General features: G+C 44.4%; 1 protein-coding gene across 1 annotated transcript in view; it reads left to right on the forward strand.

Moving 5' to 3' along the window:
- Positions 1-3,264, forward strand: part of LOC146871999 (tyrosine-protein phosphatase non-receptor type 22-like) — a gene marked incomplete at its 5' end in the record, with an annotated part of 539,519 nt that extends 536,255 nt beyond the window's left edge. Inside the window, one exon of the mRNA XM_085650221.1 lies at positions 3,031-3,264. Within this exon, the coding sequence (XP_085506347.1) occupies positions 3,031-3,264 (234 nt within the window). The remainder of the gene's footprint in view (positions 1-3,030) is intronic.
- Between the last annotated feature and the right edge of the window lie 11,373 nt (positions 3,265-14,637).

The raw sequence follows: 14,637 nt of genomic DNA on the forward strand, positions 1-14,637 counted from the left end.
CAGAGAGGTATAAATACAGTTAATAAAAACAGACAATTAAAATCCAGAACCTTAGCAGCAATGATCAATATAGTACATCATAATCAGTTGTGCAACCTTATTCAGTGGGCATGGAGGTGCGAGCCCACACAGCCTTTCTCAAGAGAGCGCCTACATGGGTAATTACCTCATCATCAGCAAGTTGGAACAAGAGATGAAAGGCTACCCTAAAATCACTAATGTTGTGCCGTTTAATAAGCGAGATCAAAACATGCTTTGTGTACATAGTGTAAAACTCACTGAAAAATGTGAGATGCAGCATGGATTGGCCTGATCTCCCATCACAGGGACACCGCATTGAATTAAGATTCATTTGAAAGCCCTGCGGGAAGCACAATAAATATTTTATTGTACCATCTCCAAAGCGAAACAGTAGACTACGTTCCCAGCGTCCCATTACACTAGTGAGGTAACTTGTTGGTGGGCTATCTAGAAGGGTGTTCATGTAGGCTGCTACACTCATCTTCCCTCTCTCTATAGTGGTGGTATGCTAAGCAACATCTTTTTAATTGGAGATAAACCTCAAAGTTAACAGCTGCATGGACGCATGAAACATCCAGGAACAAACGCTTGGAGAATGGAGAATGTCCTTGTCAACTGATGGAGCATGTATCTGTCACTCTAAGTGCGTCTTTATCAGCAGTAAAATGAAAAGTTGTGCCGCCAAAATATTTGGGCAATAATATTAATATTTTTACAATTGAAGAACTGTATGTCTTCTAGAAGGAGGCATACCTGTAATGACCAGGGTGCAGAGGTTTGACAGCCCAGTTAACTGGATCCAGCCCAAATGATTGTCACTAGTAACCCAGCTATCAACAGTCAGAAGGCGGACCACAAAGCAGATGATGCACCACTCTAAGTGAAAGTCTCCTCTGCTTCAGAGATCCAAGACCTCAAACTCTGCCTCCAGACCTGGAAGCCCAGGGCCTCCCTGAAGTTCAACCCAAACAAGACAGAATTGCTGTCATTTGCCAAGAACAACAAACAAGATAAATTCTCTATTTGAAGTCTATTATGGAGAATCCATGTTTTTGGTCTTGAGGCTTTAGGATTAGGTTGTCAAATTCTGGTTCTACCGCACAAGAGGTAGCTTGAAGATGGTTTATGCCAGAATCCAGATTCACAGAGTGCCAACATGATGAATGAGACAGTGTAATATTTGAGTTACTATAATTATCTTCTGAACCATCTCAATGGACGCTCAAAAATAGCTATTTTTTGCCACTTGAACTTGGTTGTGGCATTTGTGTATAGAAGTACCCCACAAAAGCGACCATCATCAGCAAGTGTTGACATTTTTAAGTGAATAAATTGAAAGTCAGAATTCGTTCTGCGTGCAGAATAAATGTATAGTCAAATGTGGGATCATTTAACATGACCCTTCTAAGTTCTTGACCTCTTTTCTAAACCCACAATATGTCATTTATTATCTTAACAATAGTCACAACTGTTTCTCGATATCAGATCACCTTCCAAAAAAGGCCCAAAAAGTGCTACACGTATGCTCCATATGAATTAGAAATGTTTTGACTCAGAGATCCAGATATTAAGAGAGATCCATATATTGAGAAGAAATATTCAGCAATTACACAGGGTCCCTAAAAACCCAATAACACTGTGGCTCTACACTGAGACATGCATGGCACAGAATGAAGTAGGCTCCACAAAGACGTGGCATAAATAGTTGGTGCACGCCTGCGTTTTCAGGCATTATTACATTAAAACCCGTCCTACTGACTTTACTAATGCTTTTTTAATTAGGCAACCCCCAGCCTTACCTTTTCGAAGGAATACTCTAAAATGTAGTACTTTTCATACAGTGACGCATATTGTCGAAAATCTGAGTAAATGCGAGGGAGGGCCCTTCATCCTCAATTCTGATATAAGCATACAGTGAACATCCACTAAATGTTACTTCTAGAAATTTTAAACTTCATTCAGTGCATTGTTCTAATGCATTACATCTATTAAAAACAACACAATGACACTGTATTCTTAAGGCTCTGTAGAGGACAATTAGTAAAATCGATTACAAGTTATAGAAACTGGTAATGTTTTTAACTTGGACTTGGGCAAACTGTGACTAATGGCTGCCTATTTTATTTAATTGAGGGTTTGAAAGAGGACGTGTCTTTGGGGCACATTAACTGTCGCACACGCCCCCCAAACAATCGAATACTCCCTCCTTAATTAGTCAGTCCGTTAGAGCTTAATGGGGAGATCTTCACTTAGGTATACTTTGGAACATGTACTCACAATTTTGAATTGTTTGGTCAGTTTCAATATCTTTCAAGAGGGGTGTAGGTACCCCTGTGCTAGGCATGCAGGATAGTGCTGAACATTGCATCCTTCCGTGGATTTCCATTTGCTTTGTACTGGAAATGTCCATGGGTGGTACCCAGGTTTTGTGCACGACATGCCATGAAGCTCTCCTGCATGCATCTTTCAAGATACCTGTGGGCATCACATGAGGGCAAACATGCTCAACTGTCTCAAGTCCTGCCACAGGGAGGAGGACCAGGCCATTACAGGTCATGGGGAGCTGCACAGGGCTGGGCTTCATTGACGGTGACACGTTCTTCCTCATTGAACTGCAATGCATCGATGGAAGGGCTGCCAAAACCTACTGCATGGGCCTTCTCTTCCTAACGGCTCAGTGGTTGAAAAGGAGCCAGGGAATGTTAGGCCTGTTTGGAAAATCAAGCCCAAGAACCTACTGGAGGACTCACACACTGTCCATCTCACCTAACAGAGCGAATCAGGACTGTATTTCTGCTTGAGAAAAGCAGGCTTCCTTGTCTCTACCAACGAACATATTTTGCCTACAATAAACATCTCAGGAAAAAATTTGTATGAATGTAATGTATGCAGACTAGGGGAGAAAAAAACTGAAGCAAGAAGCAGATACTTGTGCAAACCGAAATGCAGCAAAGCTTTTTTCCACTTCAGATGGGAGTTTGATGTTTCTTATCTTTCCTTCCTTTGCAGTGCTACAATAACAGAGAGACTCTTCTCCTCCCCCCCCCTCCTCTTCCTGAAAGGACATTGGAGTCCTTCCTGCTGGCTGAGGAAGTTCCTGAAAGACCCCGCTTAGAGTCAGTGGCGGAGGAAGTTCCTGAAAGGACCCCAGACTCATTCTTGATCCCCGATCCAGAGGACCGTGAGTGGTTATCTTTTTTGTTGTGCTTAAACAGTTGTGCTATTTCCTATTGGATCACATGAAGAACAATGGGAATTTGTAGCCCAGGCTGGAGATGTAAAGTGCATGTATCACTAGTCTATGCACTTCCTCCTTGTAGAAATAGAAAACTGCAATTTTGGCCTCTCTTTGTTGAATATGGGTAGTGTATTTTAGCAGAGGTGTTGGTTGGTTTAATGAATGGTTATACAGATGATCATAAATTATGTCCTGGTAGGGGTGAGTATGATGAAATGCATTGTCGCTCTGTCTCGCCTTGCTGTTTACACAGCCTTTATGTTTACTTAGGCAGCCGGTTGTTTTTGACCTAGGATAGAGATAGGATCAACAAGTCTCAGTATTAGCTCTACCAGTGATTCATGCATCCTTATCAGATGGATGGCACCATTGGTTGAACCGTGGGATGCCGCAAAGAGGGCACGTCTTTAGTGGAACACTACAGAGCCAGACTTGGCCTAGTGCATGTGAGTCATGTCCGTAGAAGGTCAAGGGGCACTAATACAGGACAGTGTTAACAATCTCCATCGGTTAGGTAGGATGTCAAGGACTATCCTGTAGCTCAGGATGCTGACATCTTCTAGCAGTCCCACCAGCATTCACCAAGAGCTCACCTGGCTCTCAGAACAAAATAACTGGCACAGGACTTTGACCATGCCAGTGTCTGTCCTGTGCCTGGATCAGGAGCATCATTAACTTAGTTCTAGTGGGTGAGAAGGGACGTGAATTGCTGCAGTTGGCTGTGCGTAGCTTTTGTGATTATCTTACCTATTAAGGGAAAGTTAGGAGCAGGGGTTTCACCGATCATGCCGTAGTCTTGTGAACTGGCTCATTCTGAACAGCGTCACCAAATAAAATGTTCAGGGGACCACTGCCTGCTTCCCCTGATGTTTTCCCAAATGGCAATTTAAAAAAAATATATGTTTTTCCTTTGAAAATGCAAACACAGAGATGGTGATTTGCTGCCCCTCTGCAGGCCTCCATCCGTGTTTCTAGACAACCACAGGGGTCAGAAATCGCCACATTACTATTCGTTATGCAAGTCATTCTGCGATCCCCGCAACTGGTAATTGTTCAAAGCAACCAAATAGTACATAGGCTGCTTCGCAAAATACAATTTTGATCGCAAACAGTCAGTGCACAGTTTGCGCCCACCTTTTGCAAGCAGTATGATAGCACCTCTGGCCCACAGTTCCCACAGATGATCAATCTTTGCGTTGTGGTGGCTAAATCTAGAGAACGACCTTCAGTAAGGTTTGAAAAGTCACAAATTGTTGTGGGTTAAAAAGTCGGAGGGAGGTTGGTGGTTCCTTTTACCGCTGGAGTCGTCAAAGCTAAAGATAAGTGAAGATTGAAGATTAAATGACTGATAAATTAGAATTCTGAAAATAGAAATGGCATAGACCTTCTTTGAGTTAAGTAGGTTTCATTTCCATTTCTCTGTTCATGAAACTTCCCCAGCTTTAACAAGGAACCTGAATCTTGATAATTGAGAGATCTTTTATTGCCCTTTATTCCAAAAATTGCAGAGGCCATTTTCAATTAGAGACATCTGTGATGAACAATGAAATTCTGATTTGCATACAAACAATGGCATGAGTTCATTTTGTTTCTCATAGGCAGGTGGTAGTGCCAGTGAGTGGACATACACTTACAACACGTTTCTACTTCTTTTGATCAAAACTAAATGCTAATACTGTGCCTTTGAGCAGATGAAAAGCTATTTTGGTGGAACTTGAAACTGTCAGAAGCCTGGTCTGTGCTCGCCCCAGGGCTCTAAGTTCTGGTAGCCTAAGGCTGGAGTATCAAGGCCATGGTGTGCGTTCCGCAGCTCCTGCGTTACCCTCTATTCTAAAATATGTCACTTTTCATTACCAGACCTGCAGATACCTCAAGGAGAAAGTAATAATGCAGCTGCAACTTCACCCGGACATGGATCTCCTGGAACAAGTGCCGCAAACCAAGCAAAGAAGTGCTTCACGAGGTGCAAGGTAACCTGCTTTATAGTACAAATAGGAAAAAGGGAATATCATTGGTGAAGATCTTAACTGTAGGATAGTTTATTGTGAAGAGGTTGTGTGAAGTGACGTCCTCTGTGCCTCCCAACATTCCTACAGTTCAAAATAAGTTTATTGAGATAAATGAATACATTAAAGCAGTAAGTACAATGTTAATAAAAATGAAGATATTACATACAATGAAGCAATTCAATTTTGATAAAGTACAAATGATATGGATGTAAGTCCAATAAACATAGTGTAGTCAGATAACAACATCACATGAAATGAAAATTGGTGCAAAAAGAGATAATTATACTCAATGCTAATATATCAATTACAGATTGAATATAATTAAACCATATAATATCAACATGGAGGAAGTCATGGAGGTTTAGTCACTTCTTGTTGGAAAGGAGTAAGAGACAGAGATTGTCGGGCACTAGCATCAATAAAGAGTGTGACAGGCGTCCATAAATCTAAGCGTTTTGATGCCATGTGCATCGGTACACATATGTTGTATCTAATCTATGATTGTGGCAAACAGCATACCACCATGCTTGATACGATAGTTTAGTAAAATCCTTCCAATTCTTAGTTATTTTTTGAAAAGCAACTGCTAACAATAAGTCTATTATCTTTACATTAGATTTACAGTTCTCCCAAATAGGGGATAGACTTCCCAAGAAGATATGTGATACAGAGAAATGATGAGAAGACTCAAAAATCTAATTAATTTGAGACCATACTTTTTCCCAAAAACTATGAACAGATTTGCATGTGAAGAGTAGGTGATGTAAATCAGCATGTGGTGAAGAGCAAGTCCAACGTTCATCTGAAAGGTCAACATGTCTTGTATTGAGAGTGAGTGGAGAGAGCAGGAGCCTATTATATATAAAAAAGAGTGTCTGTACGGTACTTGCAGCCCTAGAGGACTTCCTAAATTTAAACCAGATTCTGTCCCAAAACGCAACGGACCAAGAGAGTTCGAGATCTTTTTCCCAGGATAGTTCTACCTTGGTTTTCGCTCTTGGAATAGGTGAGCTATGTAAACGTTTATATATAGCAGAAGCCCTAAAGCCATGAAGGAGGAGAAACCGGATTTTATCTGCATGAACAGACGCAGGCGGAGTAAAGTGGTGGGAAGCTGTGCATTGTGTGCGGGCAATTTGAATAGCTTGTATCAGGAGGGAGTATTTAAAGCTAAAAGATGCAGGCAGGTCAAAAGAGCTACTGGCGAGTGCAAAGGACATAATCTCATCTTGAACATATAATTGATGCACCCAAATCAGACCTCGTTGTCTCCAAGATTTCGAAAATATAGGTTTATTATTTATTAAAATATAGACATTATGCCATATAGTAAGATTGAGAAAGGAAGTCCAATCGGGAGGGGTCAAAGAGGTGAGAGATGGTATAATCTTAGATGTATGTTTAATTATAGGAGTGGACACAGACTGGGGTTTATGCGTGAAAGACAGATATTCTTGGAATGAAAATGGGGAAATGAAGGACTGCTCAAGCGTGACCCAAAGAGGACAATTGATATAGGATTTAGAGAGCCATCTCGAAGCCTGATGTAATAAGAAGGATTTATGATAAGTAGGGAAATCAGGGAAGTTCACACCACCCTCTGATTTTGGGCGAATCAATTTTGATAAAGACATGCGCGATTTCTTGTTACTCCATAAAAAGGAGGATAAAATAGAGTTACATTTTTAAAAATATTTTAAGGGAATAGAGAGTGGAATATTAGAAACTGTTTATAAAACTATAGGTGAAAGCATCATCTTTATGCTATCTAGGCGGCCCCACCAAGACAAGTACAGCGGATGCCATTTCGCTGTTAAGGAGAGCAATCTTTGTGTGCAATTATCCATACATCGTGATATGGTTCCTGATATGGAAGAAGTAAAGTGTAAACCTAAATACTTAATGTATTGGGGACTCCATGTGAAACCCGAAGTAACAAAGTCAGCTTTAAAAGTATATTTGATGAGAGGCAACATTTCGCATTTATCCTTGTTTAATTTATACCCAGAAACATGTGCAAAGGAATCAACTTCTTCTAAAAAGGCGGGAAGGGAGAGCTGAGGTTGCGAAAGAAACAGAAGGACATCATCAGCATAAGCTGCCATTTTGACGTTAGTCTCTTTGAAGGTGAAACCATGAATGTTGTCATTTTGACGAATTCTCAATAGAAAAGGTTCTAAAGCAAGATTAAAAAGAAACAGAGAAAGTGGACAGCCTTGTCGAACACCCCTGCCAGGTTGAAAATAAGAAGAGACACCGCCGTTTGCGCATACAGCCGCTCTCGGGTTAGAATACAAAATAGATATCAGAGCAATGATTTTTGGACCAAAACCAAACCACTCAAGTGTATGAAAAAGGTAGTGTTTTTAAGGCAGTGAAAAGCTCTTTCTGCGTAAGGTCAGTTTCTAAAAGTGAAAGATCTGGACGTGTGGTGGGTGTGCGTTGAATTTTAGACAGAAATTGAGAAATGGAATGATCCGAAGAGAGAGTTTCAGATGTATATAATGTTTTATAAAACTGGAGAAATTCATTAAGGATATCATCATCTTTGAACTTCAATGTGTGATTTCTATCAAAAATAGATTCTATATTAAGTTTGTTGTGTTTGACCTTTAAATAGTTAGCAAGTAGTTTACCAGCTTTGTTTTGGCCACCATAAAATTTTGCACTAGACTTCAATAAATAATTAGAGGCATTATTAGTTGTATCTTGGTTAAATTGGAATTTGGCCTTCATAAGCTCAGACAAACATACTTTTGATTTAGAAGAATAATAAGAGTGCTCCAATCTCTTTATTTGGGATAATAGGGCATTGGTGACTTGTTGCGCCTTTTTTCGTTTTCTTGAGACAAATCTAATAACAAAATCTCTGGCTGATGCTTTAAAGGCATCCCACACCACATGAAAAGGTATAGTATCTGATTGGTTGAGAAGGAAATATTCATTAAAAAAAGAAACAAAGGAGGACGTAAATACCGAATCTAAAAGTAGGGCGTTGTTAAAACGCCACTTTCGAGACAGGTTAGGTTTCAACAAAACATCAAGATGAATAATGACAGGGGCATTGGTCAGAGATTAAGATAGAGCCAATGTCTGCTGCCACTAATGATTGAGATATATTATGGGATATAAAAAAATAATCTAGTCGTGACTGAGTATGATGTGTCGGGGAGTAATAAGAGTATTCCCTCAATGTAGGATTACAAAGTCTCCAAGCATCTATAAGTTTGTGTTGCTTAATTGTTTGTGTAAAAAGTTTATGAGATTTGTGAGGGACAAAGGGGATTGACGAACTTCAATCAAGAAAAGGATCAATTATTTCACTGCAATCTCCTGCAAGGATAAAATTATCATCGAAATGTTGTGTGATTTGTTGGGCTAGGGAAGTCCAAAAAGAAGAATCGCCCATCGTGGGCGCATAAATATTCAACAAAGAGATTGGAGCATCATCTACTACGAATTTAACAAATATCCACCTACCAACTGCATCTGCACATTCCGACAATATTTTAAAAGAAAGGGACTTACGAAAGAGAATGATGACTCCATTGCGTTTACCATCACCTGGGGAAAAAAGGACCTCCCCCACCCATCCTCTTTTAAGTTTTGCAGATTCTTCAGCCGTCAAATGAGATTCTTGTAAACATGCAATATCAGTTCCCAATTTAGCTAAATGGGTCAAAATTCTGTCGCTTAATAGGTGAATGCAAACCTCTGACATTCCACAAGACACATTTTAACCCCTTGTGTGCCCATGATGAGCTGGACTCGTCATGGAGCACAGTCACGCTGTGCCCATGACGAGTCCAGCTCGTCATGAGGCATTCCCTGGGGAATCCCTCATTACAGTGAAAGTGAAACTGAAATGAGCCAAGAGGCCCCCTGAGCACGTAGAAAGACGGGAGAGGTATCGTTGGAAAGGGGAGAATCTCCCCTTTCCAATGGTACCCCTCCCCAGTGGATCCCTACTTGGTGAGCACCACAGGAGGGCGATCCCCAAGCAGGGATCCACCCACTAGACACCAGGGAGGGGGGAGTGGCCCCTTGGGCAAGGGCCTTTGCTCCCCCCAACTGACGTTGGCACCATTTAGTCTTTTTGCCCCCCCCTGGGGGGCAGATGGGGGCATTAGCCCCAATCTGCACCCCCAGGGGGTAAAAAGCCCACTAGACACCAGGGAATTAAAACAAAAAAAAAAATAGGGGTGGGGGCTGCCCAAAATGGGCAGGCCCATGCCCCCCCCAATTACTACAGTCTTTCTGCGGGGGGCAGATGGGGCATAGGCCCCAAATCTGCCCCTTCGGGGGGCAGAAAGCCAACTAAATACCAGGGATTAGTTTTTAGGTTTTTTTTAGGGTGGGGGCTGCCCGCAACGGGCACGCCAATGCCCCCACCCACCCGCCACCATTACAGCCTTTCTGCCCCCCCTGGGTGGCAGATGGGGCATCGGCCCCCAATCTGCCCCCCGGGGGGGCAAAAAGCCCACTAGACACCAGGGAATAAAAAAATAAAAATAAATAGAGGTGGGGGCTGCCCAAAACGGGCAGGCCCATGCCCCCACCCCCCAATTACTACAGCCTTTCTGCCCCCCCGGGGGGCAGATGGGAAATTGGCCCCTAATCTGCCCCATTGGGGGGGCAGGAAGCCCACTAAATACCAGGGATTAGTTTTTAGGTTTTTTTTAGGGTGGGGGCTGCCCGCAATGGGCACGCCAATGCCCCCACCCACCCGCCATCATTACAGCCTTTCTACCCCCCCTGGGGGGCAGATGGGGCATTGGCCCCTAATCTGCTCCTTAGGGGGGGGCGGAAAGCTCACTTGACGCTAGGGATTTTTTTGCGCAATTTTCTTTAGGGTGATGGATTTTATTTAGGGTGGAGGCTGCCCGAAACGGGCACGCCAATGCCCCCACCGCCCGCCACCATTACAGCCTGGTATTTCTTTTGCGCAATTGTTTTTAGGGTGGAGGCTGCCCGAAATGGGCACGCCAATGCCCCCACCCTCTGCCACCATTACAGCCTTTCTGCCCCCCCCTGGGGGGCAGATGGGGCAGCAGCCCCGAATCTGCCCCCCCCAGAGGGGCAGAAAGCCCACTATCCACCAGGTATTTCTTTTGCGCAATTGTTTTTAGGGTGTGGGCTGCCCGAAACGGGCATGCCAATGCCCCCACCCTCCCTCCCCACAAAAATGACAGTCTTTCTGCCCCCCAGGAGGCAGATGGGAGCTGTAGCCCCCAATCTGGCTCCCCCTGGGGGGCGCAGAAAGCCCACTAGAAACCATGGATTTTTTTGGTTTATTAGTGTAGGGGTAGGGGCTCCCCAAAATGGGCATGACAATACCCCCACCCCACCCCCAGAAAAACTCCAGTCTTTCCGCCCCCCTGGGAGGGTAGTTGGTGGCAGCGGCCCCTGATCTGCCCCTTGGGGGGACAGAAAGCCCACAAGGCGCCAGCGAGTACGCAGGCTTTCTTTATGCGTGGGGGTGGGGGCTGCCCAAAATGGTCATACCAATGCCCCCACTCCCACAAAAAATAGCCACAGTCTTTCTGCCCCTTTAGGGGCATATCGGGATGAAACCCCCTTCCCCGATTCCCCCCCAGGGCGGCAGAAAGCCCACTGCTGGGCTCCGGCTTTTTTTTAGCAATGTGCATACCTGTGGATTTTGGGCCCTAGCGCAGTTGGCACGTAGGCAAACCTAGCAAACCTGTACATTTTTTAAAACTAGACACCGAGGGGAATCCAGGATGGGGTGACTTGACTGGCTCTCACCAGGTTCTGTTACCCAGAATCCACTGCAAACCTAAAAATGTGTCCAAAATAAAAAAAAATCCTCACATTTCTGTGGTGGAAAGTTCTGGAATCTGCGTGGGTCCACAAAATTCCACCCACCCCGCGTTCCCCAAAGTCTTCCGAGAAAAATGGTACCTCACTTGCGTGGTTTTGCAAAGGGTGTCCCATGAGTTTTTGGCACCGGGCTTGACGGCTATCTAGGGAAACCTACCAAACCCACACATTTCTGAAAACTAGACACCCGGGGGATTCCAGGGAGGTATGGCTTCCGTGGATCCTCCAACGTTTCCTTACCCAGAATGCCCTACAAACCTCAAATTTAGCTGTAAAAATCACCTTTTTCACAAATTTTTGGGTGGGAAAGTTGTGGCATCACCGGGCTGACACAAATTTCCTACCACCCAGTGTTCCCCCGGGTCTCCCGATAAAAACGGTGCCTCACTCGTGTGGGAGGCCCAAGTACCCGCGACAGGCAAGGGCCCACAACGTAGTGAGGCGACATGAAAATTGCCTATCTCAAAACGACCTGGTTTTGCAAGGGGGATCACTTGGGTTTTTGGCCCGGTGCTCGGCGGCCATCTAGGGAAACCTACCAAACCCACACATTTCTGAAAACTAGACACCTGGGGAATTCCAGGGAGGAATGGCTTGCGTGGATCCCCCAACGTTTCATTACCCAGAATGCCCTGCAAACCTCAAATTTAGCTGAAAAAATCACTTTTTTCACACATTTTTGTGTGGGAAAGTTGTGGCATCACCGGGCTGACACAAATTTCCTACCACCCAGCGTTCCCCCGGGTCTCCCGATAAAAACGGTGCCTCACTCGTGTGGAGGCCCAAGTACCCGCGACAGGCAAGGGCCCACAACGTAGTGAGGCGACATGAAAATTGCCTATCTCAAAATGACCTGGTTTTGCAAGGGGAGTCACTTGGGTTTTTGGCCCGGTGCTCGGCGGCCACCTAGGGAAACCTACCAAACCCATACATTTCTGAAAACTAGACACCCGGGGGATTCCAGGGAGGTATGGCTTGCGTGGATCCCTCAATGTTTCCTTACCCAGAATGCCCTGCAAACCTCAAATTTAGCTGTAAAAATCACCTTTTTCACAAATTTTTGTGTGGGAAAGTTGTGGCATCACCGGGCTGACACAAATTTCCTACCACCCAGTGTTCCCCCGGGTCTCCCGATAAAAACGGTGCCTCACTCGTGTGGGAGGCCCAAGTACCCGCGACAGGCAAGGGCCCACAACGTAGTGAGGCGACATGAAAATTGCCTATCTCAAAACGACCTGGTTTTGCAAGGGGGATCACTTGGGTTTTTGGCCCGGTGCTCGGCGGCCATCTAGGGAAACCTACCAAACCCACACATTTCTGAAAACTAGACACCTGGGGAATTCCAGGGAGGAATGGCTTGCGTGGATCCCCCAACGTTTCATTACCCAGAATGCCCTGCAAACCTCAAATTTAGCTGAAAAAATCACTTTTTTCACACATTTTTGTGTGGGAAAGTTGTGGCATCACCGGGCTGACACAAATTTCCTACCACCCAGCGTTCCCCCGGGTCTCCCGATAAAAACGGTGCCTCACTCGTGTGGAGGCCCAAGTACCCGCGACAGGCAAGGGCCCACAACGTAGTGAGGCGACATGAAAATTGCCTATCTCAAAATGACCTGGTTTTGCAAGGGGAGTCACTTGGGTTTTTGGCCCGGTGCTCGGCGGCCACCTATGGAAACCTACCAAACCCATACATTTCTGAAAACTAGACACCCGGGGGATTCCAGGGAGGTATGGCTTGCGTGGATCCCTCAATGTTTCCTTACCCAGAATGCCCTGCAAACCTCAAATTTAGCTGAATAAATCACTTTTTCACACATTTTTGTGTGGGAAAGTTGTGGCATCACCGGGCTGACATAAATTTCCTACCACCCAGCATTCCCCCGGGTCTCCCGATAAAAACGGTGCCTCACTCGTGTGGAGGCCCAAGTACCCGCGACAGGCAAGGGCCCACAACGTAGTGAGGCGACATGAAAATTGCCTATCTCAAAATGACCTGGTTTTGCAAGGGGAGTCACTTGGGTTTTTGGCCCGGTGCTCTGCGGCCACCTAGGGAAACCTACCAAACCCATACATTTCTGAAAACTAGACACCCGGGGGATTCCAGGGAGGTATGGCTTGCGTGGATCCCTCAACGTTTCCTTACCCAGAATGCCCTGCAAACCTCAAATTTAGCTGAAAGAATCACCTTTTTCACACATTTTTGTGTGGGAAAGTTGTGGCATCACTGGGCTGACACAAATTTCCTACCACCCAGCGTTCCCCCGGGTCTCCCGATAAAAACGGTGCCTCACTCGTGTGGGAGGCCCAAGTACCCACGACAGGCAAGGGACCACAACGTAGTGAGGCGCACTACGTTTAGGACCCTTGGCTGTTGAGGCGCACTACGTTTTGGATATGGGATAAATTTTCAATTTATCCTATATTTAACTGTTAGTTTCTATAAAAAAACCTTGATGGATCTACACAAATGACCCCTTGCTGAATTCAGAATTTTGTCTACTTCTCTAAAATGTATAGCTTTCCAGGATCCATTATTGCTTTTGTACCCATTTCTACCATTAACTGGAAGGAGGTCGAAAGCACAAAAAATAGCAAAAATAGGCTATGTCCCAGAAAAATGGCAAAACTGTGTAAAAAATTTTGGGTTTCTGACAAAAGTCTGGTATCCCCTAAAAGCTGGGAAAATGGTGATTTCAGCCCCACAAACCCTTTTTGATAACATTTGCAGGGAAAAACTCAGAAGATTTCATTTGCAACCCGTTTTTCCCATTTTCCCCCCCAAAAACTAAATTTTGCTGTATTTTGGCTCATTTCTGTGACCCCTCCAGGGGAATCCACAAACCCTGAGTACCTTCAGAATCCCCATGATGTTGGAAGAAAAGGACGCAAATTTGGCGTGGATACCTTATGTGGTCAAAAAGTTACAGGGGCCTCAGCGCGCACTACCCCAAATAGCCAAAAAAGGGCGTGGCACAGGAGGGGAAAAGGCCTGGCAGCGAAGGGGTTAAGGGCATAAACTAAGACTGTATACAAGTACTAAACACCGATTAAAACAAAACCTTGAACGAGTTATACTGTGCCAAATAACGAACCAACCGTATAAGAAATAATTCAACTGAGATAGAAAAGAAAAAAGAAAAAGAGAGGTACAATAAATAGATAGAGTTTTAAATGTTGAAGAGTAATGTGAAACAGGCAAAAATGTTAAAGTGAAAATGGAGTAAGGCAAAACGTTCAGAATGATATAAAGATAAAAGAAAAAGAACATGATAGGAGAGAAAAGAAGACTGTATAAGAGCAAGGACTTACATACAATCCAGAACATACGAAGGGTGAAGGGATGTGAGGCCACACGGAACAATGACGTGTCCAAAGCCCACACGGGAAGACGGAGAGGATAACAGAACCAACGGACGCTGGAACATATGGAGAGGAATAACACGAAAATATCTGTGAGGAGAAAAAGGAGATCAATCAGATAAGTGGAAAAGAGAGGTTAATATAAGTTTGCTATGTTTACTGATT

The sequence above is a fragment of the Triturus cristatus genome, chromosome 1_1, assembly GCF_964204655.1.
Source record: "Triturus cristatus chromosome 1_1, aTriCri1.1, whole genome shotgun sequence".
Lineage (NCBI taxonomy): Eukaryota > Metazoa > Chordata > Amphibia > Caudata > Salamandridae > Triturus > Triturus cristatus.